Source organism: Gigantopelta aegis, chromosome 5 (genome assembly GCF_016097555.1).
Source record: "Gigantopelta aegis isolate Gae_Host chromosome 5, Gae_host_genome, whole genome shotgun sequence".
NCBI classification, from domain to species: domain Eukaryota; kingdom Metazoa; phylum Mollusca; class Gastropoda; order Neomphalida; family Peltospiridae; genus Gigantopelta; species Gigantopelta aegis.
This window is the reverse complement of record NC_054703.1, coordinates 21031051-21046766: the sequence shown is the minus strand read 5'-3', so window position 1 is coordinate 21046766 and position 15716 is coordinate 21031051. Positions and strand designations below refer to the sequence as shown.

General features: G+C 39.2%; 1 protein-coding gene across 1 annotated transcript; it reads left to right on the top strand.

Moving 5' to 3' along the window:
• The first annotated feature begins 13452 nt into the window (after positions 1–13452).
• Positions 13453–14223, top strand: LOC121372999 (protein ALP1-like). The gene has a single exon (XM_041499439.1). The coding sequence runs from the start codon at positions 13453–13455 to the stop codon at positions 14221–14223; it is 771 nt and encodes a 256-aa protein (XP_041355373.1).
• Positions 14224–15716: the final 1493 nt, after the last annotated feature.

The window sequence follows — 15716 nt, the reverse complement described above, 5'->3', positions numbered from 1 at the left end:
ACGAAAGAAACGGAAGGCAATGGTTTATTTAAAGGGACATTCGCGAGTTTGCTGCATTTTTTAAAGATGTTATCGACAAACAGAGACTTTTTGACGACTGTAATTACATATCAAATATATTTTTCTGCATAAAATATTAGTGTTTCTGATCGTTCTAATATTTGTACTAGGTTATATTTCATTTTATTTCCAAAAAACTTATTTTTTCGTACGTACGAAATTATTTGAAGACAAAATCCAGTTTGGGCTTCTTACAAATATTAAGACAACCAAAAACATATTGAATATACAGACACTGATATTCTAAACAAGAAAATATATTTAATATGTAAGTTTAATCGTAGAAATATTTTATTACAGGGGACAATATTTCGAAATCTGAGGGAACCTGAAGTCGATTCACGTGGTCTTACCTAGGTAACCAATTGTTCAGTTACGTGAATTATATTTGCGTAACCCGTGGGTTACCTGATCGGTTACCTCAAAATTACGTTGAAATTATATTTTAAATACATAGTTTTTATGCTGAAACATAAAGTTAAAACAAATACAAAAGAAAACATTTTACACAAAAAAAATTCTTTAATGCTTAAAGTTAACAATATTATAAAAGAACTGAATGTCAGCCCCAGTACTGAAACAAAATACAAGAGCGTAGCCAGAAATGTTCTTATCATTACGCACGCCAAAGGCGTGCCCGAGCGGGGATATTCGGGGGGGGGGGGGCTCCCCCTGTGAAAAGTTTGTAACTCAGGACACCTGTAGATGCAATCTGAGCCTTTTCGGAGGCTTTTTTTTTTTTTTTTTTTTTTAGTCTTTTTTTTTTCGAGTCAGTTTTAAGAGGATATTTTATAGAACAATTACAGACAGCCTCGACCTATTCCCGGATTTTGTTTTTGCATTACGCACAAGCGTACTGTGCGTAATGGGCGCTACGCTTTTGAAATATATACATAATCATTTGGAGGGATTCCTTTTTGCGTTTTGCGGTGGCTATGCTACTTTCACTTTATCGATGGTACTTCTATACTACAGTGACGTTCCAAATGTTTGTTTTTTTAAAGCTCATTATGCGATCAATGTAATTAAAATTAGCTCCACTATTACATGTGGATCTAACAGCAGCCAGTTGGAGCTCATGTCCACCAATCAAAACCTTACTTGCAGAATCATGCCAGTGATTTGAAAATAATTTGAAAACATTCCGAATTATCCTGAGGGTATACGACATGTTTCGTGTGAATTACGAATGCCTTAAAACATGTTTTATTTTATAAAATAAATAATTTGTAATGTAAAACTGAAGACTGATTTAGTTAGGGTTTTTTTTATAAATAAATAAATAATTTTTAATGTAAAATTGAAGACTGATAACCCACCCCGTACGTATTGGTATGGTTCGCTGTACTGCGGCCACTAAAATAGACTCGCCCGATATTTTTAGAATTTGTATACTCCCAAATAACGTTATAAAAGGCGAAGTGTGATTGGTCAATATTTAAATTATTATTTACAGACGAAATGTTACCTGGACATTGGGGACTACGCAGTGTTGTTAGTTTTAAATCACTTGCAGGATTCTGCAAGTAAGGTTTTGATTGGTGGACATGAACTCCAACTGGCTGGTGTTAGATCCACATGTAATAGTGGAGCTAATTTTAATTAGATTGATTATGCGATGTTAGTATTTTTAAATTTTTGTGACACTTTTGGATTCCTGTTTACGTTAGAACTGTTTTTAACATGTGTACAATTATTGGCAATCCAATATTATGTCTACATATATTCCTTTAGAGATAAAATAGCAGCAGATAATTTAGCCGTCCCCAGCGGTCCTGAGCACATTTCTTTAAAACTTTTGGCTCGACTCTATACTGAACATTTACTTTAGACTGGTTGCAAATTACAACTGTTGAAACATAACGTTGTTTACTGATTTGCTGCGCATCAAGTATCTAAAATTCAGCCTAAAACATTTGTCGGAATACTAGTAGTATGTCTGCGTGAATAAACGTCCTGTAATCGTGAAGTTTGCAAGTTTTAATTTCTGAACGTTTACAGGTCATGACGTAACCAGTTTGCGGTTCGCGTAAATTTAACTTTGCGTAACCGACCCGCGAACAGAACGGCGGTTCGCGTGAAATATTGTGCCCTGTATTAGTCGGAAACATCTTACAATGCAACTCGGAAATGTCCCTTTAACGCATTTTATTTAGGGTTATATGGACCACACATATATTGAGGGAGGAAACCCGCTGTCGCAACTTCACGGGCTACTATTTTCGATTAGCAGCAAGGGATCTTTTATATGCACCATGCCATAGACAGAATAGCACATACCACGGCCTTTGATGTACCAATCGTGGTGCACTGGCTGGAGCGAGAAATAGCCCAATGGGCCCACCGATGGGGATCGATCTCAAACCGACTGCGAATCAAAATAGCGCTTAACTACTGGACAACGTCTCGTCCCCGGTCACACATGAACTACAGATGTGGATCTTTTACATTTTGCGATAATTATAATTTTATTATATATTAATTTGCAAATTTTTTTTACGACCCCCCCCCCCCCCCTCCAAACCTTCCCCAAAGTTCCCTTGGCATTTCATCTCATGTCACCCCCCCCCCCCCCCCCCCCCCCCAAATGGATTTTCTGGAGCCGCCACTGAACTAGGTATAAATAGGAGAGTTAAACAATTAGGGCCGAATTTATGAAAGGTGTTTATCCCTTAACCGCGTGTAACTATCCAAAACGGCCGTGTACATTTTAGTAACCGAATTTCGAAGCACGTTTATGTTACACGCGTATAACTAAGTTGACTAAGTTAGACACCTGCGTTTAAAATACATTGAAATAGATAAACGCACGCAAGGGGTTGTTTAAGTCAAAGTAATCGACACTTTTCATCAGTAAGCCACACTTAACAGTGGCGATGGATGCGTTACGGGTTCTCGAAATAGCTCAGGAAGAGGTCGAAGAGCATAGGAATAATGTCCAAAGACGGGCATTGCGAGTTTGTAAAGACCGGTGTAATCCATTAGAAGAATTTAATGACGTCAAGTTCGTGAGACGATATAGAATTTCCAAGGAGTCTTTTCGATCTCTGTTAGATGATGTTAAATTTGACCTTGAACACACTACAAAAAGGAGTCGTGCTCTTCTCCCTTTGCATCAACTTTCCATTGCTCTTCGTTTTTACGCCTGTGGATCTTTTCAAATTGTTGTAGGTGATATATGCTGTGTGTCACAGGCGACATGCTGTCAAGTAGTACATCGAGTGACAGCAGCTATATGCGAAAAGAAAGACAATTTCATACATTTTCCTAAAATCCCTACGGAAAGACACGATGTGATGCGGGGATTCTATGATATTTCACAACTTCCTGGTATTATTGGCGCAATTGATGGCTCCCATATGTCCCAATTGTGAACCATGGCGGAGTGACTGCACAAAGCTTTATGAACAGAAAAGGATATTACAGCCTTAACTGTCAGTTGGTGTATAACCACCTTCTGCTCTTCACCAATGTGGTATGTAGATGGTATGGGTCAGCTCACGATTCCAGAATATTTGAGGAGTCTCGTTTGTGTAGACAGTTTCGAAGAGGGGAGTTTAAGGGAATTTTGCTAGGGGATCCGGCATATACATGCACTACATACATGCTAACACCTGTCCGTCACCCTAGAAATGAATCCGAAGCAAGATACAACCGTGCACAAAGGAGGACAAGATCAGTCATTGAAAGAGCATTTGGGATCTGGAAGAGTAGATTCCCTTGCGTTGGTAAAGGAAATAGTCTCCGATGTTCAGTAAGTAAAATTTTATACGCCAATACATCATGTAAAAGAAAATATTAAATTATGGCAATTCACAATTTAATTAAAATATTCTTTCGACTCCAGTGATATCTATTTCAAAGTAAAGTTTGTTTTGTTTAACGACGCCACTAGAGCACATTGATTTATTAATCATCGGCTATTGGACGTCAAACATATGTTAATTGTGACACGTAATCACAGGAAATCCGCTATATATTTTCTTATATAGCAAGGGATCTTTTATATGCACTTTCCCATAGACAGAACAGTACATACCACGGCCTTTGATATACCAGTCGCGGTGCACTGGTTGGAACGGCAAAAAGCCCAATCAGATAAGTGGGTCCACCGAGCGGGTTCGATCCTTCGACGGAATCACCTCGAGCGAGCTATCTGTTTCAAATGCAATAATAAATATGTTTTAAATTCACTGGTCTATGTGCATTCACTGCAGTTGGACCACAACATTGGCTATCATTGTTGCAACAGTGTGTTTGCACAATTTGGCGAAGCGAAGGAATGGTCCTCTCCCAGATGAAGAGGACGACGGACCTGGGGAAGAAATAGAACAACCACAAGAAATGAACAGAGTAGAAGCAGACTTACGCGGCAATATATTTCGACAACGATTCATCGAGCAGCACTTTCAGTAGGATAGTACATACATACGTACACACATGCGTGGACACAAATAAATAAATAAATACACATACATACATGCATGCATGCATACATACATACATACGTAACATACATACGCAAATATAATATTAAGGTTTCAATAACAATTTTATTACAAATCAATACAAAGTTTCTTCCGTTTTTCAGTGTAATAATCAGTTTTTGCCTCATATGCCCTTTTCTTACTCCGAGCAGCATCTTGCTGTAATGAAATCAATTTCATCTTTGCTTCATGTTCAACTTTCAGATAACTCAAAGCTTCGTCTGTCTTCTTCAGTACCATTGACATGTTTCTGACAACTGGTGATGATTTATTTCGTTTACTGGAGTGACAGAAGAAAAAAATATTATGGCAAACACAAATTAAGAGTAAATAATTCCAATCTCTAAAAATCCCTTTATTATAAATCCTTGGATTGGTCAAATTCGTATCACGTGATGATAAAAACTGGCATTCATAGCACCATGAATCTCAGTTTAGCACTATTTTTGGCTATATAGCCGGAACTACTTTATGAATTATGTCAACAAAGGAATCCCCGAGGAATTTCCTTGATTCTATTTTTAGACATCAAACAGTAATCGTCTGCTGTCAAACTTCTAAACATCTTCACATATAAATTATACCATACAAAATAGGTCGCTTCAGACATTTTTATTAAAGGTTAAAAGTTATTGAAATTACTTACGTTATATGTTTATAGTGAATTCAAAATCCCACAGCTAAAAATCTATTTTGCCGATCCAAAAAAAGTATATAATTCCAATGGAATTTGGTATTTTACAAAAGCGATTTCAAAAACAAAATTCAGTCAGTTCATGCCAACCATTAGCAGTAACGCGCATTCAACGGCATTGTAGTATGACGTACACAACCCATAGTTTCTAAGTTTGCGCGCCACTGCGATGTCGAGTCGGGTTTTGAAACTAGGCATATCATGTACATGTCGGGACACAGGAACGAAGCTTCAATTCGAAGCTACAACAGAGAATGTTCCACTTTCCAAAAACTAAACATGAGCATGGCACTGTCAAATCTCACGAATACTTGTGTCGCACCACTTGAAGTCACACATGCCAAAACCATCCTGTGTTGCCACTTCCACAATTACAAGGCCAGTAAACACAGAAAGTCGCGACACACCTGTTTCATCCATTTCCGGAAACATTGAAACCACTTTCTCCATGTCAAATCTATCAACACATGGAATTATCACGCACTCAAAATTTTATAACTGTAATTTCAATGTCGTAATTGGTAAATCTGGACAGTAATCAAAAAATGGCGCCCATCCAACAGTTCGTAGTTAAATATTCATACACAAACCGCTTCACATATAAATTATAGCATACAAAATAGGTCGCTTCAGACATTTTTATTACAGGTTAAAAGTTATTAAAATTACTTACGTTATATGTTTCTAGTGAATTCAAAATGTTTTTAGTTGGTATTGAATTTAATGCAAAAAATTAATATGAATTGTATTAATGATTTGTAACATTGTCATTCTCTCATTCGGCTATTGACGGAAAAAGCCGAACCACCATAGGGATTCCGCTAATGTTGAGTATGAATTTCGTGTTAATAAAATAGTAAATAGTTGGAAAATAGAGTTCACTTTTTATTTTAAAGAGCTTTACATTAATAACATGGTTATGTGTTTGGAATTATAAGAATTCATCAAAAACAGTTTGAATAAAAGTAATATTAACCCTTTGGATTCTTGTGTTTGTATCATGGGTGAAATATCAACATCATCTTCATCCACAACTTGATCTTAATCAATTGTTATATCAATACTGAAATAAAGTATTGAAGATTTCATTGAATTGCAATGTATAATTTGTAAAATATTTAAAATTACAGGATGTCATAATATACTTATGTGCGTGTAATTACAAGTACATTATGACATTCTGCTTAGGTACTGAACTTTCAGACTTGGTAGTCACAACCTAATCCACTTGAAATTGTTGTTAATAACTGTTTTAAAAATATTTCCTTTGATATCGTTCGTTTTTTCCCATTATAACCAATGATCCACGACTGGTATACTAAAGGTCATGGTATGTACTGTCCTGTCTATTGGAAAGTGCATTTTAAAGATCCCTTGCTACTAATTGAAACATTTAGCGGGTTTCCTCTTACTATGTGTAACAATGAACAAATGTTTGACATCCAATAGCCGATAATTAATAAATAAATGTGCTCTAGTAGCGTCGTTAAACAAACAAAATTTCTTTCTTTCTTTCTTTCTGACATCGTTAAACCCAAATAACATACACCAAAACATGAAAGAAAGGGAATATTTGTTTAAAACCACTGGTTTCTACACTTCGACTGAATAGTGTCATCACATATGGTTTTATTTTATATTTAAGCATAGCGGGTTTCCTCTCTAAGACTATACGTCAAAAGTACCAAATGTTTGACATCCAACAGCCGATGATTAATCAATCAATGTGCTCTAGTGGTGTCGTTAAACAAAACAAACTTTCACTTTAAACTTTATTATATTTGTTTACTGATTCCTCAGCACATTTTAAACCACGACCATTTCAGGGGCGGATCCAGGAGGGGTTACAGAGCACTGGCGTAGGAAACAGGGGGGTGGCAAGGGGGTATGTGCTCCCCCCCCCCCCCCCCTACACACACACACTTTTAAGATATTTTGCTTTATATTTGCTTTATGTACAAGTGGGTAAATATAAAAGAGTAGCCCATGAAGTGGGGACAGCGGGTTTCCTCTGTCAATATATGTGTGGTCCTTAACCATATGTCTGACGCCACATAACCGTAAATAAAATGTGTTGAGTGCGTCGTTAAATAAAAGATTTCCTTCCTTCCAATGTATTCTCTGTAGAAAAATGACCGGGGTCATTATTCTACGGGTGTTAAAATACCACATTACACCGGTAGGATTTGCTGTTTCAATCCAAATTTATATCAGTGTATATCCACTTACTATCATACTAACAATTAAAATAACTGAAAACCACCTAAAATATTAAAAATAAGTTTGCCAGTGGAAGCAGGGGCTGATCCAGTAAATATGGGGGGGGGGGGGGGGGGGGGGGGGGGGGGGGGGGAGGCTAAGAGGAAAAGGGAACATAGATAAGCTCGTGTATATTATATTACTTGACCCATTCATTTATCTTGAAGAAAGATCCTCCACCTCAGTGTGAGCACTGTCAGCGTATTCTGACGGTAAGCCACATTTTGGTGGAGTGTACGCATTTGTCAGCAACTCGAAAAGATTTATTTGGACAAAGAACTGTGATGGAATCGTTTCGATTCCATCCAGAACTTTTATTGCAGTTTTTTACGTGATACGGACTTTTATTCTAAATTTTAATTTTATATATCTGTGATATTTGAATTTTTTGCACAGTTCTTTACACTGTGTTTTTATTTGACTCTTGAATTTTTATTGGGATAAAGTTATAATTGAGTGAAACATGAGTCTGTGACTTTGAAATGGTGAAATAGCCTCTAAAAATTGACTAAAACTCGACTCCATAACTGTGACTTCTCAGACGCACGAATTGATAATCTAAATCATAAAGTCTAAAGTAAAGTATAATTTCAGTTATCAAAAACGGCTATAATAGTCAAAAATATGCCTTAGTGTTTAAAAACTAGGTTATGTCCTTTAAGGGAAAAGCAATCATTTCATTTCGTGTGTGCAGTCTACACCACATCGTGGGACAACGCTAATCAAAGCTAACAATAGTATTAACCTTTTGGACTTCAGCTGGGCTCGTCTTCTTGGTTTTAATTAGACAGCTTATTAGTTGTTTGGTTTTTTGTTTTGTTCGTTTTCGTGTCATGACTCTAACCCATCGCGTTTTGTTCAGCAGTACAATGACTCGCTATTGTGTGAATTTGCCAGAATTAATTCTCAGAATGTACCAATCGCTAAAAATATACGGAGGTTTTCTTAGGACGTCTGTGTGTAATTAAAATGCATGCCTGTTACAGATAGGAATAATAATTATAATAATAATTCAGGGCCGTAGCTAGCCGGGGGGGGGGGGGGGGGGGGGGGGGGGGTCCAAAACATCCGAAAAACATTATAGAAACTTAAAAAAAATTCTCTTCTTAACCGTTTAAGGAGTTTTAGACAATTAACTACTTAGAAAGAAAAAATCCTAGCTATGGTCCTGTAATTTATACACGGAGTTTTCGAAATTTAAATTTAAAGGGACAGACCCTAGTTTCAACCCGTGAAAATTAACACTTAGTTTAGTTAATCTACAAACCTGTAACACATTTGAATAAAGTTACAAATGATTGAAACATAAGTCTCTGACTCTGAACTGGTGAAATACCCTCTGTAAATAGATTAAATTAGACTCCATAACTGTTATTTCTCAGACGCACGTGCGTTTTTAAAAATATGAGAAATACCTTTTGTGATATTAAAAACACCAGGATGACCAAAAACACTTCGAATGTACGGAAATTGATAATCTAAATAATAAAATATAAGTAAAGTATGATTTCAGTTAACAAAAAGGGCTAGAATAGTTAAAAACTAGGGTATGTCCCTTTAAGAATCGGTGTACTAAACTATAGAGAAATATTAATATAAAAGTGTCTGTGCATATTCCCCTCCCCCCCCCCCTCTCTCTCTCTCTCTCTGTCTCTCTCTCTCTCTCTCTCTCTCTCTCTCTCTCTCTCTCTCTCTCTCTCTCTCTCTCTCTCTCTCTCTCTCTCTCTCTCTCTCTCTCTGTATTTTTGCCCCTCTGTAGTTAAAATATGCGAAGGTTTTCCAATGTATATTACCAAATCTTATTAAAAGACAATAGTAAAATATCATGCACCTGTTTAATCAACATATACATAATAGATATAAATACAGGAAAAGGGCTGGGGTGGGTGGAAGAATAGACCGCCCGAGCTGGCGAGTAAAAAGGAGCACCAGCAGCCAGACCAGACTGAGTAGCGGCGAGGGGGCAGCGGCAGTTTTGGTGCTATTGAATATCTCCCCCCCCCCCCCCCCCCCCCCCCACCCCGAAAATCTCACTTTTTTCTTCTTCTTTCAGGGACCCCCTGAAGCGCAGGGATCCGTAGCACGTACTACATTTGCTACTAGGATAAACCGGCTCTCTATTTTATGCTCGTATATGTCATTTTTGACTAAAGTCGTTAGTTCGCGGTAAAAAAAAAATCAATTTTTGCGGGCATCAAATATGAATCCAGAGTCTATGAGCATGTTAATGATACCAGAAAGTCAAACCATGTGCCGTTAACTTGGGTGTAACTACTGTTATTACTATTAGGCATAAGATATTCTTAGCAAGGCTACTGATCTCCATTATCAATGATTATAGCTAGGAGTCAAGACAACTATAGTCCGTCCCATCCTTCTGTAAAGATGTTTTTTGTAAATATTTTCAGTTTGGTTTCACGTAAGAAGAAAAGTAAAAATGTTTTAGAAATTACAAAAATATACTATTTTTGTGTGTGATTTAGGTTAACAACTGGCTCAGAACTAAATAATTAGTAGTGCATTTCATAGTATGAAAAACAGCGTTCTTTGTGGGACGGACTGTAGATGGAATTAAGTTAGTTGTAACTAGTCATTATTATTATTATTAAGGTATCATATCGAAAGTTTAGATGTGGTGAGGTGTACTTTCTCTTGAAAATACGACTGCCCTGTTGTAAGCCAGCCGTCATTAGCTGAGGCTATAAACACGGCCGCTGTCAACGTTGTTGAGGAGAGCGGGACGTAGCCCAGTGGTAAAGCTCTCGCTTGATGCGCGGTCATTTTGGGATCGATCCTCGTCGGTGGGCCCATTTGGCTATTTCTCGCTTCAGCCAGTGCACCACGACTGGTATATCAAAGGCCGTGGTATGTACTATCCTGTCTATGGGAAGGTGCATATAAAATATCCCTTGCTACTAATCGAAAAGAGTAGCCCATGATGTGGCGACAGCGGGTTTCCTCACTCAATATATGTGTGGTCCACAACCATATGTCCGACGCCATGTAACCGTAAATAAAATGCGTCGTTAAATAAAATATTTCCTTCCTTCCTTCTCTAGAAAATACGACTGCCTTGTTGTAAGCCAGCCGTCTTTAGCCGAGGCTATAAACACGGCCACCGTGTATACTTCTATGTTGTTGACATTTCATTCATTTCAACTTAGTTTCGTGCTTATATCCAATTAAGGTTCGAGCACGCTTTCCTGAGCATACACCTCAGCTGGACTGCAGGGCCTTAGCTAGCGGTGGGGGGGGGTCCGGAAAAAATTATAGAAACTTAAAGAAAATTCTCGTCTTAACCGTTTAAGGAGTTTTCGACTATTAACTACTCAGTTGCCCCCCCCCCCCACCCCCCCCCCCCCCCCCCCCCCCCAAAAAAAAAAAAAATATATATATATCCTAGCTACGGCCCAGAGCTGTCTGTCCAGGACAGTGGGTTAGTTGTTATTGAGAGAGAAAAGAGGGTGTAGTGGTCTTACACCTGCCCATTGAGTCGTTAAAACTAGCTCTGGCTGGGAGTCGGTACCGGGCTGCGAACCCTGTACCTACCAGCCTTACGCCCGATGGCTTAACGACGACACCACCGAGCCAGTTATGTTGTTGACAAAGACTGCTGGTCCACTGAGGTTGTATTTATGGAATTCATCCTTGTAGGGGCGGGAGTTAGCTCAGTTGGTTTAGTGCTCGCTTGAGGTGCTTACGTCGCAAGATCGAACCACCTCAGTGGATCTATTCAACTGATTGGTTTTTTTTTTTTCCACAACTGTTCAAGAAATGTTTTATTTAACGACGCACTCAACACATTTTATTTACGGTTATATGGCGTCAGACATATGGTTAAGGACCACACAGATTTTGAGAGGAAACCCGCTGTCGCCACTACATGGGCTACTCTTTCCGATTACCAGCAAGGGATCTTTTATTTGCGCTTCCCACAGGCAGGATAGCACAAACCATGGCCTTTTTTGAACCAGTTATGGATCACTGGTCGGTGCAAGTGGTTTACACCTACCCATTGAGCCTTGCGGAGCACTCACTCAGGGTTTGGAGTCGGTATCTGGATTAAAAATATCATGCCTTGACTGGGATCCGAACCCAGTACCTACCAGCCTGTAGACCGATGGCCTAACCACGACGCCACCGAGGCCGGTAGTGCTCGCCTGAAGTGCTTGCGTCGCAGGATCGAAAGACCTCAGTGGATCCATTCAACTGATTGTGGGGTTGTTTTTTTCCATAACTATTCAAAGGCCGTGGTATGTGCATTCCTGTCTGTGGGAAAGTGCATATAAGGCCCCGTATCCATAGAGTGTTCTCTTGTGAACTTGTGACCTTGTGGCATTGTGACCTCGTGACCTGGTCTTGTACTCTCTGTCTCCATAGCATGTTCCCTGTGGTATGTGCACTGTTGATTTATTGTACTTATAAGCAGGTGATAAAAGAAACACTGAACATAAAAAATTGAAACTCAAGGAAATAACAAAAATATTTTAATAACGAAAGGAGGAACAGAAAAACTGAAGATGAGGAGGATGCTGCCATTGCATTTGTTTTCCTCGCTGCTGCTCATCTCAAAAAACAACGTGTTTAGGCAACGCCCACAGTACTGGATTCGGCCATTTTATAGAATGCGGGAAGAAAAAGGTGAATATTACAGAACTTTCCAGGCCTTGAAACAGTGTGGCGATGAAGATCTCTTCTTCAGCTATACTCGTATGAGTACTGCATCCTACAATGAACTCAAGGGCCTTGTTCTACCCAGACTTCAATCTGCCGGATCCAACTGGCGCAAATCCATCACAGCTGAAGAAAAACTGATTTTAACACTAAGGTAAGAATTGTTCATGTTAGTTCTGATTTTCAGAGTAGGATGTGCCGATCGGTATGAAATGATACGCTTGCGAGGTAGGTGGTTGTGTGGGGGTAGATAAAGTACTGCTGTACTCCGATGACTGATACGGACTTATCCCTGAGGCTGATGATGTATAACCAAACTGGGGATGATATTGATGGGGACGAGGTGTATGCACCGTAAGCTCGGAGAGGGCCTTCAACACACTCATTTGAAAAGTGAGGAAATCCGATGAAGAAAGTTTATCAACTTCAGGAAGGATCGAGCGAAAGAATCCCAAGCGGTGCGATTCAACTGGAGGGGATGCATTGAATCACTGTGTGATGTTCTTGGCAGCTTCACTGATGCTAATGGCGGTATCATTGGCTCTATCATGTCTTAAGTGATTCTTCGGATTGGTAATACTTTTGTTCACTCTTTTGGCTGGCGGTTTAATCAGTTCGGGAAATATCTCGCCCAAATTGTTATCCGCCTGCGATGCGGTTTCTCCATCCTGTCTTTCGTCTTCATTTTGGTTTTCAATTCCATCGGCATCATTATAATCACCTTCGTCGTCAACTGAACAGTTGCTGACCGTGTTTCTTGGCACCTTGGTTGGAATAAGAAATGACATGGCTTCCATATGCTTCCATGATGTCCGATTGGATGTTCAATTGCCAGAGGGAAGTTTCTTCTGCCAGAGAAGTGCCTTCGAGTGCGCCTGTCTCAATTTTGTCCACACTTTCTGCACATTGAACTCTGAAAAAGATTATTGATAATAATAATATATTCATAACAGCCTACAACAATGAAAGATTTAAAAATATTGTGAATATATTTAAAATTAAATATTTAAAAGAGATATTTTTTTAAACTTTTTTGATATCAGATAATTATCATTTCTCAAATATAATGGCATCATGTTACAAAACGTAGGTTCAGTATAAACAAAAAACCGGTAACCATAAACCTCGTTAACATTTTCTTTATTCTTTTATAGGCATCTGGCTACTGGATCATCATTTGCATCTATGAGTGTTCCTTTCCATACGTCAAAACAAGGTATTGCAAGACACGTGCATACAACATGCCAAGTCCTGTGGGAAGTTCTTTAACCTATGGTCATGCCACTTCCAACATCTGAGGATTGGCGAAATTGTGCAAGACGATTTGGAGAACTCTGGGATTATCCCTTTGCCATCGGAGCACTGGATGGAAAACATATTCCTTTGTATAATCCAATTCACGCTGGTTCCATGTACTATAACTACAAAGGCTATCCTAGCATTGTTTTGATGGCATTCAGTGATGCAGACTCCTGTTTTATTCTTACTGATTGTGGCCAGTACGGCAGGATTAGCGATGGAGGAGTTTCTGCAAATACTTGCATGTGTAAAATGTTAAATAATGGCAAACTGAACATTCCGAGTGATGGTTTTCGAGTGAGTACATCCGACCTGGAAATTCCATACATGATAATTGCTGATGAGGCTTTCCCGTTAAAGGCACAGTTGATGAAACCATATCCAGGGCGTGGTATGGATGATATGAGAAGAGCTTACAATTATCGCCATTCGCGTGCCCGACGTTCTGTAGAGTGTGCATTTGGCATTCTAGCGAAAAAATTCGAAATATTTCAGAGAGCTATGCGCCTTCAACCAGACAAGGCTGTTATGGTAACAAATGCTGGATGTGTCCTTCACAATTTTATTCGTCGTCGTGACGGACAATTGATTGATCGAAGTTCAGACATTGTTTATGAAGAAATAGCTCCCCTTGGAGGAGGTATGATCCACCTTCAACGGCAGGGTGGAGGGAGAGCAGCGGATAGGGCAGTTGCCATTCGAGACGCTATCAAAGACTTTGTTACCCATCCAGACGGCACTGTGTTCTAGCAAATGGAACATGTTTACCGCAATGTTTGAAAACTGTTATCTTAGACCTAGGTACTAGATTTTCAAATATATTAAGTGATGAAATGTTTTAAGATAAATTGTTGTTGTACAACACAGTATCTTCAAAAACGACACCGTATAACGTGAAATAATAATTTATGTAATTTCAATTTACTTTTGAAGTAGTAAATATGAAAACTCACCTGTTGTTGGGCCAAATTTCTTTTGAATGATACTCCATACGAGTTCTCGCTGGTGTTTGTCATGGTACTTTTTATTTTTAGGATCCCACAACAGCTCATATCCCCTCACCTCCTCAATTAAATCACCTTCACTCATACTGATAATAGCAAAAATGTCTTGTTCACTTTCGTGCCGTATGAAAAAGAATGAGCATGTGCATTCCCTGTGTTCCTGGTCAGTAGGTCGCACGTGCTGTGCACAAGGCCACGTGTTCCCTGGGTTCAACCTATGGGAACGGCCACTAAGGAAAACAAAGGTTCATTGTCTGTGTGGCGCGTCACAAGGGTACAAGGGAACAAGGAACAAGAGAACACGCCACAAGAGAACACTTAAAAGATCCCTTGCTGCATTAGTAAAAATGTAGCGGGTTTCATCTGATGACTACGAGTCAGAATTACCAAATGTTTGACATCCAATAGCCGATAATTAATTAATGTGCTCTAGTGGTGTCGTTAAACAAAACAAACACACTATCGTCCCTGTATGGTGTGTGTATGGACACTGTATGGTATAGTTGACTGCACTTAAAAGTTTTGTTTTGGTTAACGACACCATTCAGTGGCGGATCCACAAAATCAATTTAAGGGGGATGACATGTGACCAAAGGCCTCAAACGTTCCTGAAGGGATTTCTCGGATTCTCAAACGTAAAAAATTAAGGAAAAAATTAAAATTAAGGGGGGGGGGGTGATCCGCCACTGCCACTAGAGCAGACTGATTTACTAATCATCGGCTATTAGATGTCAAGCATTTACTAATTCCAACAGGAAACCCATTACATTTTACCATTTTTAGCAAGAGATGCACCGTCCAACACAGGATAACACATATCACGGCCTTTGTTATATTAGACCGGCCTCGCTGGCGCAGTGGTTAAGCCATCGGACTACAGGCTGGTAGGTACTGGGTTCGGATCCCAGTCGAGGCATGGGATTTTTAATCCAGATACTGACTCCAAACCCTGAGTGAGTGCTCCGCAAGGCTCAATGGGTAGGTGTAAACCACTTGCACCGACCAGTGATCCATAACTGGTTCAACAAAGGCCATGGTTTGTGCTATCCTGCCTATGGGAAGCGCAAATAAAAAAATCCCTTGCTGCTAATCGGAAAGAGTAGCTCATGTAGTGGCGACAGCGGGTTTCCTCTCAAAATTTCTGACGCCATATAACCGTAGATAAAATGTGTTGAGTGCGTCGTTAAATAAAACATTTCTTTCTTTCTTTGATCTACTAGTCGTTGTGCACTGGCTGGA

Bases quoted from the DNA above. Each gene is read 5' to 3' on its own strand.
- LOC121372999 (XM_041499439.1), top strand. From the start codon at position 13,453: ATGCCACTTCCAACATCTGAGGATTGGCGAAATTGTGCAAGACGATTT.